Genomic DNA, 14114 nt, shown 5'->3' on the forward strand with positions numbered 1-14114 from the left:
ACGCTAGCAAAAATTGTCCTGCAAGCAGCATCTTTGGGGCAGTGGAGGAGTAGTGAAATGAATGGGTAGCACTCAACAATGGGGCTAAAATAAAAAATATTTACACTGCTATATTTTATAAGCCATATGCAGCATAGGTAAGCAGAGGGGGGAAGCAACATTTTTATATTTAGCTTATACTTCCACTTGAAACCCTAATTTTAAATGCAATCATTTAAATACTAAGGACATGTGGGAACATCAGTTCAAGATGCTTCTGAGGTAACTCAAAATATTCTGACAGGTACATTTAACGTTCAGCTGGCTTCTTCTGAACTGCCCTTTGGCCTGCTTCGAGTGGCTTTTGCATTCTCATAGACTTGTATGAGAATGTCAATTTCATCTGTGCATAAAAGCCCATTGACACAGACCATTACCATGTAGCAGGCCACAGAACAAAAAACAAACAAACAAAAAAAAACAGCACCAAAACCAGCCTATGTATATGCAGCAGCCATGTGTCATTAGGCTTATTGCCTTAAGCTGAACTCTAGCATATGATATGAATAAAACTCAGAAACATTCATATATCAATCAAAATGAAATCAAGTACAGTAAGGTAATGTTTTGCATAGAAAAATATGTCTACTTCAAAGTAAAAGTGCCTAATAGGATTAAATGATGAAAAAGAACATATTTAAAAAGTGGAAAAAAGCAGGAAATATCCATGGAATGCTATCTTTCATAAAAAGTAAAGCTTATTACGTGGCTGTTTATAAATTATACTGCTGATCTGTCCATCAATTTCTTATGCATCAAGTACAATTACACACCATAACCCCCATTTTCACAGTGTACTGTATATCTATACCCATATATCTCTCACTCAGTTAGTTATACAGTAAGAAAAAGCCAAATTTCACCAGCAGTCAACGGAAAGACATTGTACAATTGTAATTAAATACTGAATGCCTAAAGTATTTCCTCCTTTGCATGCCATGTGTTCCCATCCACACAACATACCTACAGCTATTTAAAAAATTATTTCTTGCCTTTCTAGTTGTTTCTTTGGAGCACGATTATACATAGGACAGCTACCGTATATACTCGAGTATAAGCTGAGGCACCTAATTTTACCACAAAAAAATGGGAAAACGTTTTGACTCGAGTATAAGTCTAGGGTGAGAAATGCAGCAGCCACTGTAAGTGGAAAAGAGGGTCAATAATGCCCATCTGTAGCCTTACTGTGCCAATTTGCAACCTCACTGTGCCCATTTGCAGCCTCACTGTGCCTCACTGTGCCCATCTGCAGCCTCACTGTGTCCATTTGGAGCTTTACTGTGCCCATTTTCAGCCTCACTGTGCCCATTTGCAGCCTCACTGTGCCCATTTACAGCCTCAGTATGTCCATCTGCATGCCTCAGTCTCACTGTACCCATCTGCATGCCTCAGCATCACTGTGCCCATCTGCATGCCTCACTGTGCCCATCTCCCTGATTCACTGTGCCCATCTCCCTGCCTCATGTACCTGATCTCCCAGGACTGTGCCCATCTGCAGCCTTATGATCTTCCGGCGCTGTGACATGCAGTCTATTTGGCAGAAGTGCAGTGTAACAAAGTCCCACCTCCTCCTCATCCTCGTCCTTGACGGAACACTGACTCAGTTTCCCAGCAGTGAGTCTGTGTTCAGCCTATCATGGACTAGAATGAGGCGAAGGCAGGGCTTTGTTACACCGATTAGACTGCATGTCAAAGCGCTGGGAGATCATAAGGCCTCGTACACACGGTCGGTTTGGTCCGCTGAGAATGAACCGAAGTTCAGTTTCATCGGTCCAAACCGACTGTGTGTATGGCCCATCGGTCTGTTGTCCTTCGGTCCAAAATGTTAAAACATGCTTTAAAATCAAACCGATGGACCGCTGATCGATCGGTCCAAACCGATGGTTAGCAAAGAACAGCATCGGTTCAAAACCCACGCATTGAACTTCGTTTTTTTCAGCACGTCGTGTGTTTTACGTCACCGCGTTCTGACCCGATCAGTTTTTGGAACGATGGTGTGTACGCACAACAGACCGTCAGGCCACTTCAGCGGTGAACCGATGGAAACGGCCCGTCGGACCATTCTCATCGGTTTGGATCGACCGTGTGTACGCGGCCTGAGGATTCACAGAGTGTCCATTGGGGCCACTATCCCTGAGGGGAACACAGCTTGCTTTGACCTTTCTGGTAATACAGAGGTCAAGGCCTTGAGGTGAGCGGCCAACTTATCTGGGCACTGGAGACATGGAGCACTATATATTATTTGGAATACATTACCACATAGGTGGCTGTATTACTTATTGTTTGGACATTTTTAATTTTAACTATTTTTTGGGTTGATATATTTTATCGTATTTGTTGTACACCAAGTTATAAATATTATTATGTATAAATTGTAGAGATACATATTGCAGTATATCACTTTCTTGAGCACAGTTATAGTGTATGGTAGACATTTATATTGATTGAGTTGCGCTGTGCATATTTTTGTTAAATATTCAACAAAAAAAAAACATCATTATGTCAGCAATGTTGTATCTCTGGCTAACGATGGTTGAATGCCCAAAAAAGTGCCTACCACAGTGCATTCTAAATGGTCCATAAATTGTTAGTTTCCAAAGCCATCTACATCCTAATCTAATAAAGTCTTAAATGCGTAGGCTCAAAGCTGAAAAAGTATGCCCAAATAAATTAGCTATATCCTCTGTGATAAGCTAACTGGACTCTGTGGCCACGGGCCAGCATGTCATATTTAGTAAATACTGTACTCACTTTTAACCAGATCGCTGATTTCATGTTCTTCCCACGTGTTCTTTACAAAAATGCCAAAGCGTACTAAGAGGAGAAACAGATTCCACCCACACTGATCCTAGATTACACAGCAAAGCAACAAAACGCTATTTTTAATGCACAGCTCTGTATCAACTTTGTAAAAAGATGTTGAAGTTGGGAAGTGTGCATATCTGTACTATACTGTACGTGAAAGTATTTTAATAAGTTGTCTCAATTCCATCAAAACAGGTTAAGTCTCACCAGCATCAGATGAAGGACTTCAGTGCACTCTCTAGTTAGACGTCCTGAAAGCATTAGGTGGGCTGCCAAAGCAATATTGTACGACTTTCTTTGGGTCCCAAGAATGATAGAAAAAGGGGGAGACGGTTTAAATGCCCCCTTTTCTCATGGGAAAGCGGCAGGACAAAAAAGCAGTTTCAAGTCCCCCTCTGGGAGCCTGCTAAGGCTCTCTGAGGAACACCTGGTACTCACGTGGGCTAGACATAAGAAAACGTGACTTTCCCAGGCTTTTAGAAAACACCTGGTGCTCACATGGCCTTGGAGAGGCTTACACGTGCCTTTCCCGGGTTTTTAGGGTGCTGTGGGCCCGGTACCAGTTATTTCTAGCTGAAACCAGTACCGAATAGGGCTATAAAAAGGAGGTTCTGCCCAGTAGTTTTCAGTCGCCTCAGAAGACAGGATCTGTGGCGTTCCCCAACCCCCCTCCCTTTTTTTCTTTTTTGCTGCGGCTGTTAATTATGTGGGATGGTCACCTTTGTTCTTTTAAAAAAAATTAAAATAAAAGTTATTATACAAAGGGGGACAAATCTGTTTAGTTTACTTATTGTTGGATAATTTTGGAAGTCTGAATATATTTATGTGCAGCCTGAGCCGTAGTGGCTAGGCTGTTGTAAGTTATTAAATTTATTTATTTAAATAAAATTTGTCTGAAATCCAATAATAAAGCAGCCACGGCCATACATATTCCAACACTGGTGAGAATTTGTTTTATTTTAATTTAAGGTTAAAGTATAGTTATTAAAGGGGAGTTCCAGCCATTTTTATGTTTATTAAAAGTCAGCAGCAACAAAAAGTGTAGCTGCTGGCTTTTAATAAACAGGCACTTACCTGCTCCAGCGCTCCAGCGACGCGCCGGCCGGGGCTCCGCTCCTCTCCCCCCCTCCCCGGCCGGCGTCTTCATCTTCAGTGTGGGCACCCGGCCGTGACAGCTTTCGGCTTCACGGCCGGGCACCCACTGCGCATGCGCGAGCGCTAGCGGCGCGGCACTGCGCATGCGCGAGCGGCGCGGCCCGGCGCCACGCCGTGTAATTGGCCAGGAGATCGCCTAGGACCTGTGACGTGTGATATTGTACAAATACTTTGCAATCTATTCAGCTATGAAAAACATATTCTAAAATTAGTGTAATAAAATATAAGCAGCGCTGTAAACAATGTAAGATGAAATATCCATTTTCACAGGTATTCAAAAATAATGCTAATGTCCATAAACATCACCATGTGACACAAGTGAATATGTGCAAAAATCCCAATATATATATATATATATATATATATATATATATATATATATATATATATATATATATATATAAATGTGTTTAAATATTAATTAAATATAAGTCCATATATCACATCAAGTAGGTGATGATAATGATAATAGCTTCCAATCTTCCACCACAACCGGTGTCAGTGAATCCTCTCCCATCAGATGCAAAACTCACCAACTCAAATTGCCTTACACTCTCGTGTTCGGCGTGTAAACATGTACATAAGGACCCCACTGGTAGGTATAGCAGATAATCCCAGTTCCAACCAATTCACTGCCAGAAAGCTCCGCATGTAAATAAAAGAAGTGCTCAAAATAGCGTGATACCGTAAAATCAGTTTAATAACACACTTAAATCTTCAAATATAGCACTCACATTAATCTAAAAAAATAGAGAAATACACTGCACAGCAAACACTTGTTCAGAGATGAACCGAAAACCGAGTATATTGGTCACAGCAGACCCAAGGTGTCAACTGATCGCTCACCACCTCCCACTGTTCCTTCCTGGATCTCTGCTTCCTTGATCGGCCTTGATACATCACACGTTCACTTCAGATGGTTGCCGCACAGCCACGCCCCGACATGTTTCGTCATAAAAGACTTAGTTATGGGAATCATTGTTTAGAGCGCTGCTTCTGTTTTATTACACTCATTTTAGGGTTTTAGAATATGTTTTTCACAGTTTGATTTTATTAAAGTAGCTGCTTCACTCTTTTGCAAATTCGATTATTACTATTTGTTCATAAGCGCAGTGGTGGGAACACAGAAAGGGCGGATTCATCTTTGTTACCATTATTTACAATCTATTCAGCTACTCTATACAGAAAGTCGTTTTTATTATAGCTTGTGTACAACTTATACAATATTAATTCAGTAAACCATCGCAATGTGAAAAGCTGCAGTTCATGGTGTAGCAGTGTAATTTCAGTTTACAAAAGAAAGATCACTGATAGATTCTAATGCCGCGTACACACGATCGGAAACTCCGACAAGAGAACCGTGTATTTTTTTCCAACGAAATGTTGGCTCAAACTTGTGTTGCATACACACGGTCACACAAAATTTTGACCGTCGACAACGTGGTGACGTACAACACTACAACGAGCCGAGAAAAATTAAGTTCAATGATTCCGAGTATGCGTGTTTTTTTGCATGTCGGAATTGCATACAGACGATCGGAATTTCCGACAAGAACTTTTCCCGTCGGAAAATTTGAGAACCAGCTCTCAAATTTTTGCTGTCGGAAATTCCGACAGAAAAAGTCCGGTGGGGCCTACACACGATCTGAATTTACGTCCAAAAGCTCACGTAGAACGCGGCATAAGAAATTACTAATGCTTACCACACTACAATTTGTCTGAATTTATAGCCTGGGGTTGCTAAAGCTTATTTTCACAAACTGACTTAATTTGTACTCATAGGGTAGATTTGAACCTGCATCTAAAGCTTCCTTGCCTCTGAAGCCTGATCCATGCTAGGATCATGCTCCAAAGACTACTATCAGGCAGTGAGGAAGCCATGCGAAGGTTCCTTACCCCCTGTTTTAACCCCATTTTTGAAGGCAAATGCCAGGCAACTGTGTCCATTGCATGCGGTTAAGGGGCATTTGCGGCACTTCCCCATTGACTTAAATGTGTAGCGTTCATCTAGCTTGCTACCCACCACCATTTGCTAAAGGGGGTGAAAAGGGTTGGATGGTAGCAAAAATGCAGCTCAACTGCACATTTTTGATACCCTCCAACAGCAAGTCTAAAAGAGGCCATATACTATCACCCTTCAAACAATAAAACAACGGCTGAAAAAGGGGAAACCGAGCTACTATCTCCTGTGTAATGCCTGGCCAGCCTCAAGAACACAGCACTCAGCCTGGGATGTCTCTGCAAACCTCAATGTAACCCATGCTCAGCCATGATTAAGGCCTTATGTCCGAAACACGTTGGCTTTTTTGACTGTTGTTCACATGCTATAATAAAACAATGTTTTAACAACTTCCATGGCACCAGCCTTTCTCCCTTTTTTGCAATAAAACAAGGGTGGTCCCATGCCAGGTGCAGTTAAATTCTAGGATTCCATTTAACCAGAACAGACTTAAAGCCCAACTCTGGGCAATCTTGTAGTGGGTCCACCTCCCTCCCACACTACTACTGTATTACTTACCTTCTCCTCGCTCCATGTGACTGGCCTGCTGCAGCATCCTTTATGACCTGCTCCTAGCCGTGGTCGCACATCTGCATCCAGCACATAGGGTTAGTGGCCCTGCATTGTACATGATGAAGCAGAGCTTCTGTCCACAGAGCCTTGGAAAGAAGATAGCAGCAGCAGAGCCTGCCTGGGGCAATGAGTCAGGTAAGTAATGCAGTCCTTTGTTCTGCCTCCTAGACTTGGCAAGCATGTAACCTATCAGTGAGGTAGGGGGCACCACTGCAGGGGGGAGGGGGTTGAATGAGGTGGAGAGGAAAGGAGGTGACATTACAATCTCCACCATGTTCAATCTGATAACACTTTGTATTATAAAACAAATACAAGGTGTCCTTTAAATGGTAGCAATGTAGAGTGAGCGATCCTTTGTGGTCAGTATACAATGGGCAGCCACTTGGCACAGAACCCAGAAGATAGTGGTGATCACTGTAGTAGCACTAACTACTATTGTGATTCTCACCTTCTATAACTGTCCATCAGGTATGAAATTTGTATACTTGCAATGGTCCAAGTTGGACCAATGTAAGTATGCAATTAAAATTATACCTGGAATTCAGCTTTAAAATTGATTAAAGCATAGCTCCCAACTGTCCTTGATTTTTGAGGGACTGACCCTCATTAGGAACAAAGTCCCTCTGTCCCTCTTTTTTCCTAATTTGTCCCTCATTTTGGTCTGGTCTATATAGTTGTATATAAAATGCACTATTTATCCTTCAAAAAGTGTTTCCCAGTGCTAAACATTTCATTGAATTTCTAAATTGCTGTATTTATAAATTTTAAAAGCCAGTATAAAGGAATTATTTTTGGGTTTAACTAATATATATATATTTTTTGTATAATTCTCCTTTAACAACTTGCTTATTGGGCACTTAAACCCCCCTTCCGCCAAGGCCAATTTTCAGCTTTCAGCGCTTTCACACTTTAAATGACAATTGCGTGGTCATGCAACACTGTACCATATGAAATCTTACTATGATCTGTGATCAGCCAAGTCTCATTGACTCGCTGATCACCGAGCGCACTGTGCGTGGCCCACAGGGGGCACGCAGGCCGCGCATGCTTGGGAGGATGTACATGGACGGCTCCTTCTGGCAATTTAGGCCTGCACAGGCATGAGGGGGTTACAGGGGCATGACAGGGGTGTGTGTCCTATGCCTACGTACTTTTGATAATAGGTGTTCCTCGTTCCTATCTCAAAATTTGGGAGGTATGCATACCTCCCAACTTTCTGAGATGGGATTAAGGGACACCTATTAGCAAAAGTATGTAGGCATAGGACACACCCCTGCCACGCCTCCCTTGAAGGGAGAATTGTACAAAACAATTGATTGGTTAAACCCATGAGTGCTTTTTTTTATCACTACTATTTCTTTATATTGGCTTCTGGTATTTACAAATTAAGCAATTGAGAATATGTATGAAAGGTTTAGCACTGGGAAACACTTTTTGATAGACAAGTAGTGCATTGTATATACAACTATATAGATCAGACCGAAATGAGGGACAAATGAGGAGGAAAGAGGTACAGGGGGACATTGTTCCAAATCAAGGACAGCCCCTCGAAATCTGGGAAAGTTGGGAGCTATGGGTATGAAAAAGTCCTCATAAAGGTGTCAACTTCTTTTTCGTTCCCATCTTAAAAAGTTGAAATGTATGCATACCTACCAACTTTCTGAGATGGGAATGAGAGACATCTATTAACAAAAGTATGTAGGCATAGGACACACCTCCTGCCATGCCTTCCTTGAAGGGAGAATTGTACAAAACATTTGAGAGCTTTCTTTTTTACCACTACTATTCCTTTATATTGGCTTTTGGAATTTACAAATGCAGCAATTTAGAAATTGGATGAATGGTTAAAGTGGAGGTTCACCCTCCAAAAAAATTCTGACATCACACGGAGTCGCGCCATCCTACCGACAGAATGCCGGTGTTTTGTTTTTTTTTTCTCAGCACATACCTCTTAATCCCTGTGATTGACAGGCTTCTGAACGGCGCATACTGCGCGTCACAGGTTGCCGAAAAAACCCGAACGTCGGTGCGGCTCTATACGGTGCCTGCGCACCGACGTTCGGGTTCTGTCTGCAACCTGTGACGCGCTGTATGCGCCGTTCGGAAGCCTGTCAATCACAGGCAGTGCTTGGGAACGCCCACTCCCGCCGGATTGCCGTGAGGTGAAAATCGGGATTAAGAGGTATGTGCTGAGAAAAAAAAAAAACAGGCAATCTGTTGGTAAGATGGCGCGACTCCGTGTGATGTCAGAAATTTTTTTAAAGGGTGAACCTCCACTTTAAGCACTGTAAATCACTTTTTGATAGATAAGTTGTGCATTTTATATACAACGATATAGATCAGACTGAGATAAGGGACAAATGAGGAATAAAGAGAGACTTTGTTCCAAATCAGGTACAGCCCCTCGAAATCAGGGACAGCCCTTCAAAATCAGGAACAGTCCCTCATAATCAGGGACAGCCCCTCAAAATCGGGGACAGCCCTTCAAAATCAGGGACAGTCCCTTATAATCAGGGACAGCCCTTCAAAATCAGGGACAGTCCCTTATAATCAGGGACAGCCCCTCAAAATCAGGGACAGTCCCTTATAATCAGGGACAGCCCCTAAAAATCAGGGACAGTCCCTTATAATCAGGGACAGCCCCTCAAAATCAGGGACAGCCCCCTCAAAATCTGGGAAAGTCCCTCGAAATCAGGGACAGTTGGGAGCTATGTAAAAATCATCATAAAGGTGGCAATTTCTTCTCACTTTATTCAAGAAAAAAAAAGTGCAGAAAGCAAACTGTGTTGCCCATGGTATCCAGATGATCCCTTTCCTATCCCGGTGCACCTAGGGAGAATACGACGAAGAACCTCACTGCTCGTTAAAGACTAGACTTGTAGTCTGAGTTCATTCTTCCCTTGCTTTCATAAACAAGGTTCAATGACATCCATCAGGTGTTTTCCCCCACATAACTAATTCATATTAACTGACTGAGTCTGAACGGCCTCTTGAATTTCTTCTGTATCTAAACTCAATGAGTACTGAGAGCTCTGTAATGACTGCCCAGTACAGCATTAGTCCAGTGAACACATTTATAAAACAAAATGAACACTCTCTGGGAGATAAGCTGCTGTGAAAAAAACAAAATCTTTTTTCCTGTGTATCTCAGTTGGAATTTCAGTAGAGCATTTACTTTCACATAACCGCATCTTTGCACTATAGAGACATGTGTACTTCTATCATGCACTGCCCTGTCTGAATTCATTATCGAGCTGTTTGAATGGTAATATGAGCAATCCATTGACTGAGACATTTGGTTACTTTTTTTTTTTTTTACAAACGTGAGTAACTTGAAGAAAGGATAAACCAAAGGCTGATCCGTGTTACAAAATAGAACATCCCTATAGAATAAAACTTCCTATTCTCTGTACAGATAATACACAGCCAGGCCTACAGACATTTACGTTATTGTGCACGTTCCACGTTTATGTTTACTGGTCAGAAGACAACATGAGATAATGTTATATATTAAGTTCTTTAGAGATTATATTGCAGTAACAAAAAAGGACAAAAAAAAAATATTGGACTCATTCTATAAAACGGTACAATGACCAAAGAACCGAGGTGTAGTATGCATAGAACCAAGAGAGAGTCATCTTGCACAGACCCAACTCTAGTCATGTGAGTTCTCATCGGTTGGTGTTCTTTGCCCTTGAACTTTGCATTGCTGAATAAAGCAAAAAAAAATAAAAAAATGAAGTACTAAAAGTATAACTAAAGCAAACTTTTTTTTTTTTTTTTAGTTTTGGATAGAGTGGGGATGGATTAGAACACTTGTCAGCTTTTATTGCTGTCCCAGCCCCGTTAAGGAGATTCACCCTATTTGTCCTGTTTACCATCATCGTTGAAAATGAAAGTAAAAGAAAATCCCAAATTTTGGATTGTCTACTGAAAAGTTATCTTCCAATTTGGACACTGGTTCCGGTGACCTGGTCCTCCCCAAAAAATCCCCTTAATTTGCAGTGATTTCATCTCACTTCCTTTTTGGTTATGGAACAGGAAGTGAAGGGAAATCTCCGCAATGGCGGAAAAAAAAATCTGACAGCGGTTATATCCCTCTGACACTCTATCTAAAAAAAATAAAAAAAATAAAGGTTTTATATAATTCTATTTAAAAGCAAAGCACATGTTACATAAAACGATAGTATTAGGCTTAAAGAAAGTCCAGGGAACAGAATGTTTGATGAATGCACGCCAGGAAAAATAGACTCCTCTATTCATGCAAATCCATAAAAGAGGAGGAGTGAGTCTCCGTTTTCTAGTTATATGGAGTTTTATGGATTTTCACTAATAGAGGAGTCTGTTTTACCAGAGGGCGATCATCCACTATACCAGGGGTCTCCAAACTATGGCCCTCCAGTTGTTCAGGAACTACTTTTCCCATCATGCCTAGTCATGTCTTTGAATGTCAGAGTTTTACAATGCCTCATGGGAAGTGTAGTTCCTCAACAGCTAGAAGGCCATTGTTTTAGAGATCCCTGCACTATACTGTTCCCAGGTTTTTTCAGTAATGACCTAGACGTGCATCTAGTACTTTACGGGCAAGAGTAGACCAACCAGGAGCGGTATTCCATGTGCCTTATGATACTTATCCCATTTAATGAAGCCTATAGATAATCAGCCACATGGACATGCTTGAGAGAACAGGACAAAATGCTTAATGGTATCCTCACTTCTTAAAGACTTACCCCAATGTTGTCATGGTGACGATAGTGTACCAGAAGGCAGCGGGTATACTAGTGAATTTGCTGTTCATAGAACCCTTTTCAGCATAAAACATGACTGTGGCAAAGATGATGATAGCCATAGTGAGGGAGAATAGCAGAAAGCCCAGCTCTGAGGCACAGCTCTTAAGTGTATAGCCCAAGATCCGTAGACCCTGCGAGTGGCGGGAAAATTTGAAGATCCGAAACACGCGGAACACTCTCAGCGTAACAAACGCACCACTTACGTCCTCGTTGTTTGACATCACAAGGGCTATGTAGTATGGCATGATGGCGACCACATCGATAATACTCATCACACTTCGTACAAACCGATAGCGACTGGGTGCAGCCATCAAGCGCAATAGGTACTCCACAGTAAATATCATGACGCAAGCTGTATCCAGACAGAAGAAAGCCATAACGTAACGTTCACCACACGGCAACTCCCGCATGGTGCCTGGCATTATACCACATGGAACCGTCTCCAGTACGTTGGCAAAGACAGAGATAGCGATGAAGAAGCCAGTTACATAGTAAAACACCAAAGCCATTGTACTGGTATGGGGGTTTTCAAAGGCCCGCCACAGCTTCTGGCGCAGCGACATGGGGGGCAAAGGTCCTTCTGCCGAGTTCTCTGAATCGGCATCATCCTGTAGTCTCTCTTGGTTCTCCCTTCGGCGGTCTTTGTACTCCTCGTAACAACAGTCACCAATCATTTCTGGAATAATACCAAAAAAAGACAGCTCTTCATCGTACGCTGCGATGCACTCGTTACGCGGGTAGTGAAGCTGACCCGTGCGGTAAAAGTTGAGAATGTTGCGGAAAATGTCCGGGTCTCTGTCGAAGAAATATTCTCCGGTGTCCTGGTTGAAGAAAAAATCTCTTTCCGTGCTGCCAAGCAGTGTGTCGGGGTAGCGCTCCAAGGTGTTTCGCCACGTCTGAAAGCGGGAGCCGCTTACGTTTAAAACAATCAAAGTGTCCTGCGACCTCTTTCTCTCACCTTTGGGTGGAGGCGGCATAGGCGCCGTAGCCACAGGCATCCAGCCGATAGCGGCGGCCCGTGCGAAAGGCATCCATGCTGCTACCCCCGCCGCCATTTTTATTTTTCTCTTGCAGTTCTTTACCTAGAATTTCAAATTTTTTAGGCAGGTTGAAGTTTATTGCTTAGCTTTGCAAAGAAAAAAAAAAAGTTACAACAGACCCAGTTTGGTCAAAGATGTGTCTCCAGGTTCCAATTGGCCATCTGTATCCACAGGTATTAAAGAGTAGTATGTAGAGCGTTCACGGTGGACATGTAAGATGAAGCATAGCATGTGTTGCCTGTTCAGCTGCACCTTTTTTTTTTTTTTTAGCTCCTGTACATCAGCAGCAATGAAAGATCTGCTATGTCTGCTTGCAGTTTGCCTTCACCTATCTGTTGTCTCTTAAGTCTGACAGTGGCAAGCACTTCACACATGCCTGTGCCTTCTCCTTCCAATACAGGAGATCAATGAGGTTGTCTCTTCCATCTCATTTCATCCCAGGATAGCCCAGCACAGTCCTCGCTCCCATCCCTTTCCTGTAGTGCTCCCTTACATACGCTAGCATGACTTAACCAGTTGCACTAAAAGGCAGAGAAAGAAAAACTGCAGCAATCCCTTTAAACTGGATCTTTTACCTACCTCTGGGGAGCCTGGGGAAGGTGGCCACTCGCATCAAAGCCTTGGCAGCTCATTGTGTGATCACAGACACACAACAAGCTGAGATCAATGCTCAAGCTGAGAGCAACAAGTAAGAAAGAATCCACAGCACAAGCAGTAAGTTAACACAGCAGCATCCTCATCCCCATCCTCATCATCCTCAGCAGCAGCAGCTCCATCCACAAGCTGGTGGGCTTCAAGCAACTCCAAGCCCAATTTCTCTATAGATCCCTTGGCTGATTCCAGGTGAAGTGACAGTTGTGTGTGTGCTTGGAGTGGAGGGATCGCAGCCAGCACAGGGTCCAGGGAAGGGTCCAGCACAGGGTCCAGCACAGATCCTAGCTTCCCTCTCGCACTGTCTTTGAATCCATTTCAGCAGCTGAGAGTGTCGGAGCCGCTGTAGCCCCGCCCCCTGTGCCCGATCTCCCTTGTCAGGGTGAGGATCGCCCGCATATCTGGCTCATCACTTGCCCATCACTACGATCGCTGCCACTTGGTCACCATAGTAACCCCTATTATCTACATCGGGGATGTCCTGTGCTCAGCTGCGGGCACACACTTTACTCCTCTGCAGGGAATGAAGAGGGCGATGGAATGCAGCGCAGGGAAGTGTGATCGGAGTGGTGCACGATAGGGGACACTTAGACTGCGAAACACGTTACATACACACACACGCAGCGATCTTCTATGTTGCTTGCTGTCTATAGGATGACAGCTGGATGGCAACTGTCACTGCATTCCGGCTCACCGGACACTAGATGGCGCTAGATTCCAATGCAGCGCACAGCCGTCCAACAGGCTCCGAGCATCCCGCTCCACATGTATGGGCTGAGCACAGTCTGCGCCTCCGGCCATCATACAATCTATTGGCTTATTTACATGCACTGTCTGCTCCTCCGGGCTGGGATGCATTGCAACACTTCAATACACTGTTACAGTCATACTAAGCTTTCATTTCTTTTATTTCTTTCTTTCATTTCTTTTATTTAAAGTATTAATAAACCCTCATCAGCAGGCTGGTGCTCACATTTTTTTGGGGCGCAAACAAACTGAAACATTCTGGAATAAAATAACATCAAACGTAGCCACTGTGGCCATCATACGCAGCCACTGTGC

The 14114-nt window shown here is 43.0% G+C and overlaps 1 protein-coding gene across 1 annotated transcript; it reads right to left on the reverse strand.

The window, feature by feature from the left end:
- Positions 1-11179: 11179 nt before the first annotated feature.
- Positions 11180-13694, reverse strand: LOC120931857 (potassium voltage-gated channel subfamily D member 2-like). Its single transcript, XM_040343750.1, has one exon. The coding sequence runs from the start codon at positions 12414-12416 to the stop codon at positions 11298-11300; it is 1119 nt and encodes a 372-aa protein (XP_040199684.1). The 5' UTR covers positions 12417-13694; the 3' UTR covers positions 11180-11297.
- Between the last annotated feature and the right edge of the window lie 420 nt (positions 13695-14114).

This window comes from Rana temporaria, chromosome 3 (genome assembly GCF_905171775.1).
Source record: "Rana temporaria chromosome 3, aRanTem1.1, whole genome shotgun sequence".
Lineage (NCBI taxonomy): Eukaryota > Metazoa > Chordata > Amphibia > Anura > Ranidae > Rana > Rana temporaria.